Below are 20,089 nucleotides of genomic sequence, written 5' to 3' on the forward strand. Positions count from 1 at the left end.
ATAGCAGATATTAGAAATTGTAATTCCAGCAAGGGGGAATATTAACTCAGGAGCCATATTGGCCTTATATACCAAATTTATGTTCTGTAAAATGTTCAATGTTAAAAGTTATATAAACTTTAGGAAATACCTTTTAAACACATGATCTGAACTTTAACAATGTCTGTTTTAAGCGTTTTTCTTTAATAAAGGCCTTTTTCTCCAATTGACTGCAGTAATTCTAAATTCAGCTTAATTGTTAGGCATTACAGCACTTTCCACCTATTCACTGCACTTCCTCCTTGCATGAAGCTAAAAGCTAATCAGAGCAACTCTATGCAGGTACATTAAACTTGCTGACACACTGCCTAGGGAAGATTATTAAATAAAAGCCGTTCTCCCAATGTTCTAGGTGTTGTCAAGGTTGATTACGGTGACGTGTCAGAAAGAAAAGCTCTCCGAGAAAAATTGAAGTGTCATCCATTTTCCTGGTACCTTGAAATGATCTATCCGGACTCCCAGATTCCAAGGCGTTATTTTTCACTTGGTGAGGTATGATTTCTTACCCTTTTTCATTATGTACTTCTTTGTGTTTTCTTTTTGTAATCCAGTTAAAAAAAATTGCAAAGGTACAATTTAGTTGGTTGAAATGCCATAGCAAGAATCCGGTTTTATATTAATGGTAATACTATGCAACTGAATATAAATAATACATTTAGAGTAATTTGATGCATAAACAAACCTGTGTTAGAAAGCACTGCATTCATTTTAGATAGGTTAGCAGGACACATTTAACAATGTTTAAACACATTGGAAAGATGGGTTGTTGAAACATATGTGTTACAGTGCACTGAAAAGGTTTTTTTAGAGTGGCAATAAATGAACCTAACAGTTAGTTCAACTGGAACTGAATTTACTTTATGGTATAGACTATGGAACAAATACAACTGACATTTCCTTGTATCTCCCAAAAGGACTTTTATGGATGATGTTTGCACTTTGTTCCCAGGTTGGTACACATGCTGTGCCCATTTTAAGGATCTCCCATTCACCTGGTTGGAGTTAGTTCACTCCAGTTGGAAATGAACAGAGCTGGGGATAATGGCAAGTAGATCTCTCTGTTGAAATATTTAGGACCTAAATGAATTAAGCCCACCAGACTCTACCTTTATCTCACCGTGCCAAAATGAACCCAACAGTTTGGAACACTTGCACAAAAGTGGGAAGTGGATGTTGCACACATTGTGGACTACACTAAACTGGTTTATAGAAAGTGTATTAGCAGTGCATACATTGCCCCACAACAAAATATGAGGCAGAACAGTTCCAAAGTAAAATTGACTGGGCAACAGTGTAAGGTAATAAATGCCCCTGTGTTGGAGGTGTTACTGGACAATAATGGCCCTGAGGTAGTGTTGGTGGGAAAAAATAATGGTATGTTACTGAGAGGGTTGGTGTCTGTGGGGTTGAGGAAGGGAGAGTAGCTGAAAGGCTCTTGGTGTACTATGGAGAAAGACTTTAAAGGAGGAAGGAGGTTGATGGGTTTTGAGGGGAGTGTACTTGGGGGCCCTTTGGAGACTTTGAGGGGGCATGGGAAACTTTGGAACTGAGCTATTCCTTACCATCTGTGTACCTACAGTTTAGACCTTCTCAACATTTCACCTGAACTAGAATAAAGACAGCTTCTCCTTCTCCCTGTCTCAGGTTATATGATATGTTGGGGCAGATTGACCTTACCCTTAAGCATGTTGCAGTCCTTCTTGTTGCTCTCTTTAACCCACAGTCCACTGGAAGTAGAAAAGAATACCCCCTACAACAGCTATCCAAGTGCTTTTATGTCTGATGGGAGTAATACTGCCAAGCACCCAAAGAGCCTAAATTAAACGCTGGCATCTCCAGGCTAATGTCAGAAAATCCCTAGGTATGATCATGTTACCAATGGTTTCACCAGAGAGGAGGTGATAAAAATATGCTACATAGACAAAAACAAAAAAAAACTGGAGCCGCAGATTGCAGTAAATAGTTGAATGTAAACCTGATCAAAGACTAAAGCAACCCTTGTTTTGATTATATGGTAGACTGTTAACCTTGCATGCTGCTGTCTCTGGTCTCCATATTTTATTAAATAGGGACTTTTTATAATCAAAATTTTTTTGTAGTCAATGATTCAGAAAACAAAATCAGTGATTTACCCCTTGCAGTTGGAAAACCTATGTGAGGCTATTTAAAGCTTTCCAATAGTACATAATGAATAGATCTGCCAAGTAATTTATGCTTGCTCAGACATCACACTGTCTTTCACAAACTAAGCCCCTAGTGTTTAATTATGTTGTATTTTGTTCCTGGTTTAGTGGAATGACTCTGCAGTAAAGGACTTGATTTAACATTTCCCCTTAAAAAAATACATGTTTGTTTTATGCACCATAGTGACATCATTCTACCTGGAATATGGCCGAGAAATATTCACACATGAAAAGCAACTCTACAATACAGGCAAAACAGCTTAAAACAATTTACAAGCATACCAGCAACAAAAGATACCAAATGCTTACCTTTGTTACTGATCATGCCACAAAAACACCACTCTATCCAAGTAAAATGCTTTATTGGTACACTGACACTTTTGGGAGCTCACAAAGCAATCAGTAGTTCCTCTTGCCAAACTTTATCACATTTTGTAACTTTATGTACAAAAAATAAGACACAAGAAAGTTAACACTCCTAGAAATGTGTGTTTTCTAACATTTTTCTAACAGAAGGGGATTTCTCTTGAACAGAGCAACATTATGGTGGTACCAGAAAATAGGTTTTCAATTTCCTCCTCTGTTTTGAGATTTTTATGTTTATTTAGTTTTTTTAATTTTTTTTATCAAAGTGTCAATCCACCAAAAGGAGATGGCTAAAAGTACATAGAGAACGGTCAATATCTGGATTTTTGCATGTCTTTGATACTCCAATGGTGGGACCACCCTGGTCCTGTCTACCTGGGATTTTTGGCTATTCCAACCCTCTCTGAGTGTTCTCGCATCTTCTGGGTAGGCAATGGGTAGTGAAAATTTGAAATTTCCAAAAATACAGTTCAACAGGTTAATGCCAAAGCCCATGAACATTGTATTTTCACCCAAACGTTTTAAGTTATCAAAATAAAAGAAAGTGATCAAGATAAAAGAAATTACAAAAAGTTGAGTTTTTCGGTGCATATACACATACTCATATTCACATACTTTTTTTCAAATGTCTAAGGTATAGTTAGGATTACTCTATTTTAGGTTGGCTACTGACTTTTTAAGCCCCTGATCATAGTATTATCTTTACAATTGCTGGAGAGGTCATGGAAATCTGTGGGAACATGCCCCTCCCAGAAAAAAAGTTTAAAAAATCAGGTAGTTCTTCTGTAAATCAAAGTTCAAGTGTAGATGGTAAAACGCATTTTTAAAGCCAGGCTTGTGTTCATTTGCATCTAAATGTAGTTCATTACCATATCAATGCTAAGATCAACAATAGCTGTTTGTCCCCATTTCTGTAAATGTAACACTTTCATTCATTCACAAACATACATTCACATACAGTGCTGGTATGCATTAATTTGTAGTTTTCCAGATATTAACTGTGTGTTTGTCAATGCTTTACTGGCATCTGAACCAGGCATTTTAACGCCTGAAAATGCTTTATATTTACACAATAACCCCCTGTACACTAACACCAAAGGAATCATATTCTAGCCTGCTAGAAAGAAGGAAAAACACATGCTGAAACTATACCACTATTTTTCAGTGGAGGCTTTTGAATGCGTGTGCATGCATATAACAATACTCAGTGCCCAGGAGCCGCATTTGCTTTGACACTCCCAAATGTAATTACTAAATATGTCTTTCTTGTGTACTGAAACATTGTCACAAATAGAGATTTCACTCAAGAGCATGGCTACACGTAAACCTAGCCTTATTTGTTTGTATGGTTTTGAGTACAGTATGAAATGTGCTGCTGTCTTTACCCCATCACTCTCTGTACCAGCACTAGGGTCATTGTCTTTTAAGGTTACAAAGACAAAAATGTACTCAAATTGCCCAATCCACCAACAACTCTGGCTGCAAAGCAACTAAATATTTAAGCCCCTTTCACATTTGAAGTGGAAAACTGTGCAGTTAGCAACTCCTAGGTGCATAGCAAACATCTGCTCTGCACCCACGTTAACGCTTTTGCACACATTACCCTTTAGGTTGCTGTGAGGTTCTTCCTCCACGCACAACCACAGCACAATTCACTGGGGGGCCCACCGAAGAAACAGGGAAACACAAAAGACACTGCAAGCGACAGGAGGCACAGGTGACACGGGAGGCATGGGAAACACTACTGACACTGTAACACTGTAACAGCACAAGGGAACAGGTAGGGAAACACCAGACTGGGCAATAAGGGGTTTAAACAGGAGCTGGATAGGGAGGGCACTGAATTAAACAGCAGGTGTAGAGGAGAGCTAGGGGGCTCGGCACTAGTGGAGACACGTTGCACGAACACTGAGTGCTGTGTCTGAGCTAGCTAAATAGCCGGGGATTATTAAGAGGATATTTCCTGATTGTCCGACACTGATAAAACATGGGAGAGCAAGCACGCCCAGGGTCAGAACTGCCCACATGTGCAAGAGAGAGGCGCCTGCACATCTGAAAGTCTGAAATCCCTCTCCAACCAGCCAATAAAGAAGAAGAAGAATTGCAAGATTTGATTTATCTGCTAATTGTAATTGTTCCTTTCCTAATAGATACTATCGAAATTCTACTAGAGTGGTTGTGCATGCTTATGTCCTGATCTTTCTCCAGAATGATACTTCCGCCATCCTCATCATATATCTGTTCGCACACCGATATACAACCTGAATTGAATGCACTCGTAAATGAATCATTTATTTCATTTTAGATAAGAAATGTGGAAACCAACCAATGTCTAGATAACATGGGTCGTAAAGAAAATGAAAAAGTCGGCATATTTAATTGTCATGGGATGGGAGGAAACCAGGTAAGTTTATTATTTGGTCTGTAACAATATAATTGCATTAAAAATGTATTGTTTATTCTTTAAGCTATGGATAGTTGCATTCATTGGTGTTTTTATGTCTGCTGAGTCCTAAAACGTGGGGGCACTGGGTCATTTAGGGCAAAATAAATAATCTCTCCTCATAAAGCATACCCCACTAGAAAAGTATACAGCTCAAAAGTATACTCCTTGCCACCTCCCCACTCTCTCTGAGCCCTCGCTCTTTAGCTGAAGAATATTTATTTTAGGTATGGATGAGCGTATGACCTTTCAATGCTTACACAGGGCAGATGAATATCTACCTATTCCCATGTGGCCAAATCACAGATGAGTCTAACATAATTAAATGTGAACTTGTACTGATAAAATAATACAGATGCCTGGTAACAATGTCTTAAATGTTGAATGGGTACCTGGATAATTATTCTCATGCTAGTTTTCCTACCTAGGGAGCAACTGACTGGTAGTACTTTTAGGCACTACTATTTGTGTAGTATACCTGCTGTGGCTCAGTAGCCCAAAAAGGGAGCAAAATAAGGATCAGGATGACACCTATGGACCTTTCATCTTTTAATGTTGACCCCCCCCCCTCCCCCACCCAACACACACATTTTTCATCTCTTACCTCTTCTGTAAGCTGCAGACCTAACTAATGTTTGTACTAACATCCCATTAGCCTGAATAAGATATAATAATTTCAAGTCTCTTGGAGGTTAGTATGCAGACATGGTCTGGTAATTTTACTGTTAGGCTGCAAACATCGCCATAGCTAATAAAGGAGGTAAATTCGAGTGGGTGGTTGGGTGAGTTTAGGTGGGGGGAGGTCAGGGTCATCATCATAAATTTCTAGGCCACATTCTAAATAAACTTATTGGGCCCCTCTCCCCTATGTCTAAAAGTTCCAGCACTGCAAAAGTAAAGCTCTTTAGATCAGGGCTTGATACAGAAGTACCCCTTGTTCTTTCCTAATGGCAACCCTGAGGGGTAGGGTGAAGGGGGTATAGTGGAGGGGTGAGATGCACTGTGTACTGGGTAGTTGGGAAGAGAGGGTTTGGATTTCTCAGTAACATAGAATACATACTTTAAAAAGACCCACTAAATAATAATAAATAAGGGGATCCTTGCACTGTAAGACCTCTCCAACAAGGAAAATGAGTAGCACAGTTGACATATCATATAACTCACTGCAACTTCAGTAAGACTAGCAGGCAGAGGCATTAATGTCTTAGATTTCACACTGCAGATATATAACTATGAGACGGAAGGCAATGGAAATAAATACTTCTATTTTACAGGAGGAATTTAAGCAAAAGGCAGAATTCTCACAATATTGCTTTAGTACATTTTTAGGAGTTTGTTAGTATCTTCCCTTTTCATGTCTTTAATCTTTATAGCTTCCTGTGCAGCAGAATGCATTTTGGGACCATAAAGGGTTATCACTACCAATCAGGCATTACTACACTTCAAAAAATGAAAAAAGGTAGCTGGTTATAAGGAGGATAGAGGCACACGGTTAGCTCTTTTGCTAATAAACCACAAATTGACCAAGCAATGTTTCTTTACATTAAGTGGATCAGGTTGTGAGGTCAGATTCTGGCAGTCTTATCTCCCAATGAAAACATTACACTAACGCATTTTTGCTGTGGAACTAAAGTTTAATTTTAGTTTGTATGATCAGGCAGGTTATTATTGCAGAAAGCAACAGACAATGTCTTTTCTACAATTATAGAACTTACCTGCCTGATCGCTTTGGCTTTCTGGCAAAAAGCTGAGCTGCAAATGCACCCGGCTTTCCCAGCTTCCCTTTCATATGCCAGGATGACGTATGGTTATGTCATCAATCAAGATGGTCAAAGATCACCTGGAAGAGTACAAGTGGAGGAAAAGAAGGATGATGGTGGCATCCAGCTCTGCAAAATGGACCGGTTTAGTTCCACGTTAACTGTATGCCTTTATTTCTACTTGCTGTGTGAACATCCATTTTTCCAGTGGTCAAGCTTTTTTCAAAATATCAAAGAAGGAATTTTAATGCTCACCTAGCCAACACGTTGGACTGTTTCCTGAGAACCAAGGACAGCTCAGATTGCCAGACAGACACTTCAGAACTCTATGATGTCAATCATCAACAAATCTACTCTAATCCCACTTTACAGAGCTGCAGAACTTTTCCATATTCCCTTTTTCTCCCAGGCAATATTATGTCTAATCTGCAGCCCTAAATACCATCTAACATTAATGCGGTGACAGATAATAAAATCAGTGTGACATTTCTTTCATAATTAGGAGAGGAGAAGTGTATAAGACTCTGGTGAGGCAAGTAGAACTCAAAGTTGCACTGTCATATTTCTTCATACAGGGGGTCTTGACAACATAATACTCAGCAGAACAAGAAAGTCTGTTTAATCACATCAGCTTTGCCAGGCTGTGGGAGAGCTATCGTATCTCAGCTGATGTGCTTCTTTTTTCCAGAGAGATCAAACTCTTCCAAGTTTGTCTCTGGAAATAGGGCATGCCTTAGAAGTGTGTATTTGATGTTAGAGAAGATGAAAGGGTTAAACAAATGATTGTTCAGCCTCACAGAGTAAGAGGAGGCACTAGACATTTGACAGTTGCATTTATTTCAATAAGGAAGAGGTACTGGACCTTCAAAGCAGTGCTTGGTATTGATCATTGTCTGATGGGCAGAGGTTGGTTGATCGTGCTGGTACTTAGAAAGGGTTCCAGATGAAGGGAAACTTCCTCTTGAGTTATTACACATCAAAAGAAAGTAAATAATTTCAGTTGGCACATCAATAGAAAGTAAATAATTTCAGTTGTGGCCAGCCTACCTAAGGGTGTTATTGAATTATATATGGAGCTGGCAGGCTGAGTCAGCTCCTTGCTTACTTCTTATACATCCTAAATACTCTAAAAGCTATATCTCAAATATGCAACCAGTGATACAACTCCAAATCCTCCCAGTTAAAGCAGCGCTCCCACCAAGTGAGTATGGGGCTACCTTTTCAAATGTGCTGGTCACCTCCTTTGCACAACATGACACAGAAGAAAGGAGCCACATCGTCAATAACAACCCACTAGCAACCATTAACACTCCACTGGCAGCTACATGCAAACAGCCCATTCTGCTCTCAGGCTTTCACCCTACTCCGGAGGCTCCTTTGTTGCGTAATGACATACATCAGTTGATTCACACCCGATACAAACAGGCTTGGCTCAGGCCAGAATCGGACATATGTGCAGAGGTCACCGATGTAGTTCATGGATTCACCGTAGCGGATCGTTGAAAAACTGACGGTGAACCACCGCAATACAAGTCAAGGAGGAGAGCACAGTGGGGTGCCACTTATTCTCTCTCCTCCCTCTTCTCCCCATAGAACAAAACAAATCTGTGTGTACAGTGCTCATTTGTTCATCTGTTTTTCTTTTGTCCCTGGAAGCAATCAAGAAAGATGTGTATGCTGCCTAAGCCCCTGAGGCTGGGTGAAACTCGCCATAAGCTGGACAGTGAAGTGGGTGATTTGCCTGTAATTTCCACTAGAGTTTAAAACAAAAAAATATCACTAGGTAGATCTTCTTGATGTAATTTTCTTTCCCTTTCTACCTGGGTTCTTTGGTTGTTCCCATCCATTTGTGTATGTTCCAGGTCCTTCTGTTGCATTTTCCATACCAATATTATTAACAGAATCTTTTAAAGATATAAGAAACTCTTGGGTAATTCTCTAATATCCACTAAACCAAACATAACAGAATGACCATCAAAAGTAAACCTGAGAACAGAGAAATATACTGTAGACTGTCATACCAGATGGAGGCAGACTGCAGGCAAAATCCACCTGTCAATAAATTCTAAGGATATTGGAAATTTTCAAAACTGATGATACAAATCCAAAGCTTGTCAACATAGACTTTAACTTTTTCAAAACCATTACCTTTAAGCATTAAATCATGTTGTGGTACTTCTCTGAAGCAAGCAACCAAGCAACAAAGGAAGTGTATGCTATACGTTACATTTGGTCTGATGATTATATATATAACCAAATACACTGCATAAATATTTGGGTAGAGTTTTTTACTCTTAGAGGGCTTTTAGAGGCTGCCTTTGTCGTCTTTGAGGGTAATTGTCTGACTGTTATACTTATCCAGTAGCTTTAGTAATTTTTGGAAAAGCTTCTGTTTTTGGTGGTAACCTCCCATACAGTAGGTGATGTTCTTCACATAACATAGTTTTCCTGCCCAGTGTATAAAACATTTTTTGAATGCACTTATTCACTTACTGCAACATCAGTGATGATTATTTAACAGAAACTGTGACCAGATGTAATGAGCATAAGTCTGTTATCGAGATCATGACATACACTTTCTCGATGTTGATGACTCAGTGCTGGCCCTTCACATAGACTGTGGCAATATTAAGCTTCTTCTGCGTCCACATAAATTCAGTGTGATATTTGCTCCTTGACCCAGCATGATGTGTTTATTGATTCTCAGTCATTAGTGATAAGCGGATGATTTAATATGTATCAAACACAAGTAGACATTCATAGACTCTCTGGATCTCATACAGGTGAAAGCAGGTTAGACCATATCTGATGATATTTATAACCAACATTCAGTCCGTCTCCCTTTCCCTTCTTAATACTGCGATCTTCAGGAAACAGGGACTCATATATTGATCATTGAAAGACCACAACATATAATGGGCCTGATTTATGAAATCTCTCCAAGACTGGAAAAGACAAACTATCATGGATAACTTGGGTGACCCGGCTAACCTGGAATGTATTACCCAAAATCATGTAATATTAGTTTGTACTGTATATTTAATACTGTAATTTTATCTGACAATTACAACATTTAAACACTGTCATCTTTAGAGGCTTACATTTTGTTGTTGAACCTGCATGGGATGTCATATCTGTCACAGTAATCACATAACTAGGAATCATTGCGATGGCTGCCCCAATTGCTAGTTAATGCACAGTGACAGATTGGGGGGAAAGACCTGGAATTTTTACCTTAGACCTTTAAGTGACCATAGCATTGTACCACAGACGCAACCATGCTCCCTTATGTTCCTATTCAGCAGAATGGCAGCGGTTGGGAACCATTTTGTGCATAACTTTGCACTCTGTTGTGAAACGGTTCTTGGGAGCGACATGTCACTTCTGGCCATGGGTTGCCTTTGTTCCTTTGGAACAAGAACCACACAGCACTTGCAAGGACAATTCATGCAAACGTTTTTTACCTGCGGTGCAGTTGCTTTGCACCTTGGAATGGCTTGTCCATGCCACCCCAAATGTGAAAGAGGCCTTACTGCAGCAGGGAAAAGTTATAGAATAGATCTGAAAAGACAGAAATACAAATCCTATTGCAGGTATGATATTTGGGGGAACCGGGATCATTGCATCACAAAGGACATACCTGTACAGTCTAATTACATTCATAGCTTCCACTGCAGGGCCACTTTAGGCCACTCATAGGTCTTTCTCCCTAAACCACATCTGGCCCCAGACTCCAAGTCTATTGTTATCTGAAATGTTTCTTTTTTTGTGGGATTTGGAAGGTGCTGATGAATCATTACCAGAAGGAATGGCTCATTGGCCTATTCCATGCAATAAACTCCTGATGCCAAATAAATGGCTGTACCACAATAATCACCAGCCTTATATTCCCTTTCCCAGGTAAAAAAAAAGATGCTGACTAATTCCCTCTAGATTTGACCTCACATTCCTCAGAATGCTACACAGGTAAAACAGATTCTTTATATGTAATTCATGCATATCAGGGAGATGACAACAGGAAAATATCAGCCCCAATTATACCACTTCTAAATTATAAACCCCCCTTGTATTCAATCAGTTTATGAAAATTTATCCATTTTATATATAGTACGCCTTTAAATCTGGCAATGCATCGAGATATGTAAAACAATTAAAGTTTATTTTATTTTTCTTACAAACGCTTCTACTTCTATTTTCTGTCAAACCAATTCTAGACCTGAGGCGCCTTTACTTTCTTTTTTTAATTCTATTTTTAGTGCAGCAATAATATACCTATATATTAGTGTTTATGTGTGCTGTTTCCATGGAAACTACAATGACTACTGTAAGTGGCACTCATTTATTTATTTTTTACTTCTTTGATTCTTTTAATGGCTCAGTCTGGGATTCCCAGGTTACCCGTGAAGGGGCCCGGATGCCTTGCCAGTCAGAGGTTGGTGGTTCACGCTGCCACTTGTCAATTTATAAACCTTATTATAGGGAAATATTTAATATTTTTCATGCAAGATGTTGAAGTATTGATTTTCCTAACCCTTGCAAAAATTGCCTTGCAGGTGTTTTCATACACAGCAGATAAGGAAATTCGCACAGACGATTTATGTTTGGATGTATCAAGGCTGAACGGTCCAGTAATCATGCTTAAGTGCCATCATATGAGGGGGAACCAGTTGTGGGAATATGATGCAGAGGTAGGTGTGCATATGGAATCCTATGCATAAAACTTCCATCGTGCCTTTATTAGATGATCCCTGACCATTGGTATTAAAGGAAAATTCCATATTTAAAAAAAAAAATAAAGCTGTACATAAAAAAACAAGGACAAACATTGCCTGGCCAAAAAAGCCATGTATTCTAATATTTCATTAGGCTGCTATTTATGCATTTGCTGTGGTTTCTTTTTGATAAGCTTGTGCAACATCAAATCAATTGATGAAAAAACCTGGTCATTAAGAATATTCAGGTAGTCAGCTGACGTTGCTTTTTGGCACGTACCGTTGCTGAACCTAAACCTGTAAATTGAAGCAACCCCAGATCATAACACTGCCCCCACAGGCACTCCAGATCATAACACTGCCCCTACAGGTACACCAGATCATAACACTGCCCCCACAGGCACTCCAGATCATAACACTGCCCCCACAGGCACTCCAGATCATAACACTGCCCCCACAGGCACTCCAGATCATACCACTGCCCCCATAGGCACTCCAGATCATAAAACTGCCCTCACACGCACTCCTGATCAAAACACTGCCCCCACAGGCATTCCAGATCATAAACTGGCCCCATAGGCACTTTTGATCTTAACACTGACCCCATAGGCACTCCAGATCATAACCCTGCCCCCAAAGACACTCCAGATCATAACACTGACCCCACAGGCATTCCAGATCATAACACTGCCCCCATAAGAACTTCTGATTTTAACACTGCCCCCACAGGCACCCCTGATCTTAACACTGCCCCCACATGCAATCCTGATCATAACACTGCCTTTACAGGCTTGGGGGGATTTATTATTACCCAAGCATCATATACCTGCAATGTATGCAAACGATAACAAAAGGAACTTCACATACATATTCACATAGACACTGCATAAGTATCACTTATCCTCAGGTGTCACATATCACTCTCCTTAAAATTCAATAAACAGTTTTTAATAGGGTTTTTTTAACCCCAACCACAGACTATTGAAAGCATAACAAATCATTTTCTTTGGTTATCCTTCCCCTACACACAAACTATGCTGCATATAATACTGAATGCCATTGGAAGTAACAACTTTCCACCTTGAAAACCATAATCAGTCCTCCAACAGCTGAAAAAAATTTTGTAGTCATGGCTGCAATGGTCACCTTCTCTTTCGTACTTTTCCCTACAAACTCACCTCTCCTCACCTCAATGCCTTTATTCTTAATGATGCTCATAGTCATCTAGCCCACATCCTTTGAACCCTGACCATCATGTATACCCCTCAGCATGTGTCAAAACTCCACGTAGGGCTTACAGGATTTTTGGATAAGGTCCTGAGCTGTCCAGGAAGAAAGGGGTTCACAAAAAGCAAACAAATTAGACTTCCAATAGCACATTAGGGCAAGGGCCTATATACCTCTACAAACTCTAGCCATGACAATGTTTTAGAGAACAGTTAAATGTATATAATCTCAACAAGGAATATTTATGCTGTAAAAATGATTATTATATAGTATGTGATGATACAGATGTCTGTAACAATAACGATGTTGATAGGAACAAAAACATTTATGTATTACAAATACACATAAATCTGTTTATTTCACCTAAAACATTTTTTTTCTAAAAAGATAGACTCTCAGTAACATCTTATGGCTTCATTTAGCTGAAAGGTATCTGATAGCCAGAGGTGATTTCATCATTCTCTAGATTTTTAAGTAATTTATCTACTATATAATGTTATACAGGAATGGTGATACATGCCTTATTGATTTTTGTGGAGTGTTCTTTTTAATGCTTGGCCCACATTACTTTCTAGCAGAGACATAATAAATGTTAGAGAACAGAATGATGCTCAGAGAATATTGTGTATTCAGAGGTCGAGTGAGGCTTGCCCCTAATATATTTCATATTGTTGATCTTACAAATGTATTTATTTGAGAACATTGTGTATTTTTAGTTTGTTAAATAATTCAGAATATTACTAAGATGCTATAATCATTGCAATACTGAATTTAATTGAACCTCCTGGAGGAATACACCCCACTTAGTTTAATCAGCTGTGTTTTATTTGTTTAACAACTAATCAGCATTCAGTTAAAGAAGATCTCCACTGTTAGCCAGGGTTTAAACCTTGTCACATGGAGATAAAGTTTTACTTTGGGAAATCTATGCACACTCTGAGCTCTGCAGATTTTTTAACATGCAAAGCACTGGATATAAAGGTCTAGGTCATTGTACATCTAGTAGTATTTATTCACATTCAACTTGCCTTGTTTCTGTAATGTTGAAAATGATTCACATTTCTCCAAGCAGCTTCAATCTTTTGAACTAATGAAGCAGCTTTGAGGACTGTGAAATGTCTTCAGCATTACAAGAATAAGCCTAGTTTAGAGATTGTTTAGAGAAAGGAGTAATTCTTTCTTAATGGATACTGAAATCTTCCCAGGTGATGCAGGGCACTTTTCTAATGGAAGAGCTTTGCTAGAAGCTTCTTCCATTGTGCTACCTTTAGTAAAGGCTTTGGATGGAGATAGTGACCCTCTCTGTGGTTTGGGAGTATTCTGGGCTTGAAAGAAAGAACTCTCTGAAGTGGAATTTGCCAGTGATGGAGCAGTTCCTGAGAATGCTGGAGAGGAACATGCTGCTGAACACCCTGGAGACGAAAGTTAGCGGGTCAGCACCATCTTGGACAGCCGAAGGCTCATGCAGACATAGTTACATAGTAGGTAAGGTTGAAAAAAGATATCATCAAAAGATAAGTCCATCAAGTTTAACCACTAGGGCAATAAACATATCCCAGATAGAAAACCCTAAAAGACATAGTTGGTCCAGAGGAAGGCAAAAAAAACCCTGGTACAATTCGCTTCAACAGGGGAAAAAAATTCCTTCCTAATTCCATCAGGCAATCGGATGTTCCCTGGATCAACAGTCACTGTTATCTTTCCTTTAAATCCTTATTACCCAGGTATATTCAGGCTGAATACATCTGATTTAGGGTTTGTATTTGTCTTAGTCATGATTGAAGCAGTAGTAGGTGCTAGATCCTTAGAAAATCAAAGTTTGAGTGTTGCAGGAATTTTCTGTGGTTTTTCGCTATTGGCCTTTGATGCTGCGGAGCTCTCAGTCTAAGTGGCCTTCTTGGAAGTTGGTTGGGAAAAACCCCCAGAAAAGTCTTAACTCTAAATGTCATTTCTAATAAAATTTATTTAACTGCTCTTTCTGGCCTCTAACATGAATTCTTATTAGGGGGTGAAACGCATCAGTGTAAGCCAACAAGTGGAGTATCTTATCCACTTCCCTGCTTCAATAAAGTTGACTTGAGAGGTTTCCAAAAAGCGTTGTGTGGCCCTATACGTTTGTTATATGTGTATGTGGGAAGAAAAACTAGGCTACTTTTTCGGAGAGGAGCAATTCCTAATTTTGGTTAGAATTATTCTTCAATAATGACAGTTGACTATGTAGAGTGATATAGTAGATGGTATACATTAGTTGCAGCCATTTTCCTTGATGTGAGTTGTGCTATTATAATATCAAAGGTTTCCGCGGTCTGCAAAGATCCATGTAACAGCATAATCTCATATCTCGTCTTGTATCTTCCTTTTCTCCATGGTTTTGAAGATTAAAGCTAGCTTTAGCATGAGGTCATCCACTTCCCCTTATGGCATTTCAGATAGCATTTAATACAAGTACAGCTGTCCCATGGTAACAGAGCTGCACAGCTAATATCATATAAATAGGCGAGAAGCTACAGCTGATTTCATTCCAAATGCCTGCTGCATATGATTGAGACAAGACGCGGGGTATAATAATTCCGAGTCACTTTAATCACTACCCTGAGGTGCACATTTACATGAGTTGGAAATGAGACTGCTGACATACATGAAAAAGGTACATTTTAATCTGCAAGGAGGAACAGGGAGATATAAGTCAGGGCTAGAGTGGGACTTAAAGGAAGCTTGGCAAATTAAGGGACCCACTACATATTTTTGTTTGTGCACAACAGTTACTAAACTAAAAAAACATAATAAGATTTTACTTATGCCCCCCCCCCCCCTTCATTTATCGCCATATAGTGTCAGATGGGTATTTCTGTGAAAGAACATCATCAATCTGAAGGTGAGTATTGCAACAAAAGCTGTTCAATTAAAAGCTTAATTCTTAATAATAATGGTCTATTGAGTTTAAAAAAATCAATAACAATAACAAAAAATAACAATATTGTAGTCACTGTTGGTAGTTTCTACCTCCCCTATCCTACTATTCCATAGTAGTATTACTACTTCTGAAGTTAGATGTTCTTCTAAGGGCCTGAGTAGCAGCATAACTACATATCATGGGGCCCTACTGCAAAACTTTGCTGTCCCTTGTTACACGCACCTTCTTGCTGTGGTGACCCAAGGGGCCTGTCCACCAGTGGTCACATAACAAAGCAACTACACTAAGTCCAACCCCGATGTGCATTTGCATTTAAGTACATTACCGTTGCAGCTGCAACTGTCCACTGTCTCTCCATTCTGTAAGGCTTCTTACTTGCTTATGAGAATTCTTAGGAGCACACAGAATGTATATATATATCTATAGCAAATACAATAGAAGCAAGAGAACCCTAAACCACATACATACAAAGGCTACCACCTTTATGCCTAGTGAAAAATGGATCAATAAATGTCAATGATATGTCAGGAGAGAAGAAAGATCAAGAATAAAGGAGCGATAATAGAGAAAAATCCCAAAGAATATTTAGCTAATAGAACCTGGGCAGGGATGGGAAATGGGTAGGTCTCAGAGACGCTCAGTGCACATTGTAGGGAAATACATGTTTTGGCAGCTGGTAATTAAGGACATTATAATAAATAATTTTCACTTTTGACATATTATTACATCATACAATCACTAGCATATCTAACATTGACACCCACATACCCAACAGCTGTTCTTATTCTAATGCAGCTTGGCACTATTGAAAATATGTACTGTGTGTACTAATGTATCACACTGTAATCAAGGAAAATAAGTATTTTGATGATTTCTGACTTGAGTCTGTCCATTCCACAAATAGCAATAGTCCATATGTGATTAACATGTGGATAGAAACCCAATTGCTAAAATCTCATATAATCTTTAACATGATAATGTAATTCCAATAGTCACTTTCTAAACTTTTTAAAAGGTCCTTGTTTAGACAGTTCCTGGTATAGGGTGACCTATTGGTTCTCCTGCATTGTCACCCATTTTTGCTTCCAATCAAGAATACAAGTGGCTGCTTCAATATGCCAGCATGGTCCATTGTTGCTACTGTCAGGAAACCCACCATGAGAAACTGCTGCCTTGCAGACCAGAAGTGGTTACACTTGCAGGTGATGCAAGGTCATAACAAGTATTTTCTGGAACAAAATAATATTACAAATTACAGTTGTTTATTAATCACAGTGATTTACCAAACTAGATATCATCCAGCTAGGGCGTTTTTCTACTGTAATGAAGAAACAATCAAGCAAATTGGGCACGCTACAGCCCTGGAAACCTCCTGACCTCAGTAGCCGGAATTATTCATCTGTATTTTCTTTTGTGAAAACATATCTAATACACTGCCACAATTCACAGGTCAATTTTATAGCCAGAATAAAAACTCTAAATTACATGGCACTCTCCGCTATAATGGTGGTTCATTAGTTTAATTAAAGGCCGCAATTTGTGTCAACAAACATACATCAAGTCGGTATAATAAACTGTAACACACACACACACAAAAAAAAGTGCTCTGTGTAATGTGTGCAGTAAATAATCCGGCCGTAGAGAATAGGACTTTCACTACACAGGTCTTAGTGACATTTTTCAGTGGCCTCTTCTGGACTGGAGCACTGGGAGAAAAAGTTCACAATTCAAATCCCCAGTGACTCATTAGCTGCTAATCAATTATTACATGAAAAATTCATGGTGTTACTTCCATCATCCTTCCATCAATATAAATTGCGTATTTGGCTTAGATGGTTGTTTTTCCTGAGATTTAATCAGAAGCCTATTAGAGTCTGAGCTATTAGAGATTTACTGATGATAAGTCCATTGGTTTATTAAACATTATTCTGGTGTGTGTATGTGTGTGTATGTATCCGTATCCTTTTACATACTGCATTATATATAAATATATATATATATATATATATATATATATATATATATACACAATGTTGACATCTAAATGAGAAATTCTTAACCAGAGTTCTGCGGAACCATGGAGTAGTTGAGCCCGGGTCCTTGTGAATGATTGAAGGACCATCGGATGGTGCCGGCATAGTTTTCACAGTGCCAGTTGGCATGACACTAGCGATTCTCATTTTATCGGGTTCCCTTAGACACAAATTTATTCAAAAGGTTCCTCTGGGCTGCACAGGTTGAGAAAGCCTGATCTAAATAATATACATTATATATGTTTCTGATTTTACATCAATAGATATTTGAGTGAAAATGGAGGAAAGAATTTATACTTTTTATTTCCTTAGACAAGCTATTTTATGCTGATATTAGAAATACTTCAGCAGACACAATCAGTACTATACTGACATGGCCAGCAACATGTCCACAGACCCTATTGTACTGACGCTGCCAGAAACACACTACCAAAAATATTTTCACAAAGATAATTACCATATGAACAAAAATGCTAACCTGTCTGCAGACACAATCGGGAATTTACCATCTAAATCAGTTTGCAGTATAATTACCAGTTCTATTTAATACAACATTTTATATAGTAATGTTTTGACTAACCAGATTTATTCAGCAAAGTTGGGAAAAAACAAAGTAACTATTCCGTACTTCCCTGATCTGTCACTGATCTGAAATCTGATTGGCTACTGTATTGTTCTACTGTTTCACATCATGGCCCCTTTGCAGAATTACCTGGCTGGCCTTATCAAGCCTGCATGCTTTCTTTGCAGAATTAGCCATTTCAGGTCATAGATCTGTATTACACCTATTTACCAGTGACATTAGAAGCTTTAATAAAATACCTAATAAAACCTTTGACTTGAGCAAAAGGCAATAGCTATAAAAACTCACAATAGCATATGTCACCTTTGTAACCGTGCTAAAATGGATTTCTGCTGTGTCAATAACCCAGTGTCAGATAAAAATGAGTCCCCCTTCACTCCCTCCCTGAGACCCTGATTTATGAAAGCTCTCCAAGGCTGGAGAGAATACACTTTCAGAAGTGAACTGGGTGATCCGGCAAACCTGGAATGGATCTGGTCCAGGATTCAAAACATTTGCTAGCAAATAGAAAATGATTTTTAAAAATCCATTCCATGTTTTCTGGATCACCCAGTTCACTTCTGAAAGTGTATTCTCTCCAGCTTTGGAGAGCTTTCATAAATCAGGGCCAGATTCTCACTTTATGTCCTTGTAATAGGTGCCCCTTTTGGATGATTTCCGCTTTTTATTCTGACTTTTTTGGATCTCCTCCCAATTTCTTGATGATAGTACAAACAGAGAGGTGAATCTCCCTATAGGTGACACTGGCAGCAATGAAAACCTAACAGAGGGTCTGCCCCCCACAAACACTTTTATGGACACAATAAAAGTGACTGGTCTGTGTGGGAATCACTAACATGTTTACAGTTTGTGAATCAGTTTTGTGGTTTTAGTAGATACAGCTTAAGTAAAGAAGGTTTCTTATCTAATAGGAAACGCCCTGAGTGTACATGGGCCTCAGCGACCTGTGTATCTGTGCATGTGATAGATGACGTCTGTAGAGTCAGCTACTTTACATTCTTACAATCCCTTAGTAGATGAAAGCACCTTCCTCTTTTTTATTCTGCTGTACACCACAGACAGTACAGAACTCCTGAGCTCTGATTGGCTGCTAATATTTAGGCTCAAAATACTGGATATCTGTGATGACCATGCAAAGTTTAAGTATGTGTATTGCTCATGCAGACCTCCTGCGGCTTTACCACCTTACTGGAGGAACATGGGAATTTTCCCCTTTTGTGCAGCTTTTGGTGTAATTGAAGGTGTATTGAAGGTGTTCAAACCTGGTGATTGGATAATTATCCAGTCACCAGGTTTGAACACCTTTAATATGGGATGGGTCAGTAGAGGGTGCACTTTAAATATTGGGGTAAGTATGAATCTGGAAGGTGGTTTAGGCCTGGTGAGATGAAGGTTGGTTGGGTTAGGTCAAAGGAAGGTGGATTCACTTACGAGGAAGAGGAAGCTGTGTTAGGTTAGGTCCGGGTTAGTGGGTTAGTTTAGGTAATAAAAATGTGGGTTAGTGTGGGTCAGAAGAAGGTAGGTTTGGTCTGGTGAAGGGTGTTTGGTTAGGTCAGTGGAAAATCGTTTTCCATAATGGGAAAATTCCAATAGAAGTTTTTTTCTCCTTATTTTTACTTGGTGATCCAAATAATGCACTTCATGTACCTGGGTGGCTACATTCACTCCTCAACTGTACATAGACATAGTCATGGTTCTCAACCTCTCCTGACTCTACACAGGGGCCAGTTCATAAATGCATTCACTCAAAATTCACCCACCTTTTTACATTATACAATATTTCACAGTGAATACAAATAGAAAAAGTGTGCTTTTATTTCATGCAGGAA

The 20,089-nt window shown here is 38.8% G+C and overlaps 1 protein-coding gene across 5 annotated transcripts in view; it reads left to right on the forward strand.

Moving 5' to 3' along the window:
• Nucleotides 1–20,089, forward strand: part of GALNT13 (polypeptide N-acetylgalactosaminyltransferase 13) — a 198,016-nt gene that overhangs the window by 156,394 nt on the left and 21,533 nt on the right. For all 5 annotated transcript variants that reach the window (XM_072418163.1, XM_072418162.1, XM_072418166.1 and 2 more), the window contains exons 8-10: nt 392–531; nt 4,894–4,992; nt 11,345–11,479. In XM_072418163.1, the coding sequence (XP_072274264.1) occupies nt 392–531; nt 4,894–4,992; nt 11,345–11,479 (374 nt within the window). The remainder of the gene's footprint in view (nt 1–391; nt 532–4,893; nt 4,993–11,344; nt 11,480–20,089) is intronic.

Source organism: Pyxicephalus adspersus, chromosome 7 (genome assembly GCF_032062135.1).
Source record: "Pyxicephalus adspersus chromosome 7, UCB_Pads_2.0, whole genome shotgun sequence".
In the NCBI taxonomy this organism is placed as follows: Eukaryota; Metazoa; Chordata; class Amphibia; order Anura; family Pyxicephalidae; genus Pyxicephalus; species Pyxicephalus adspersus.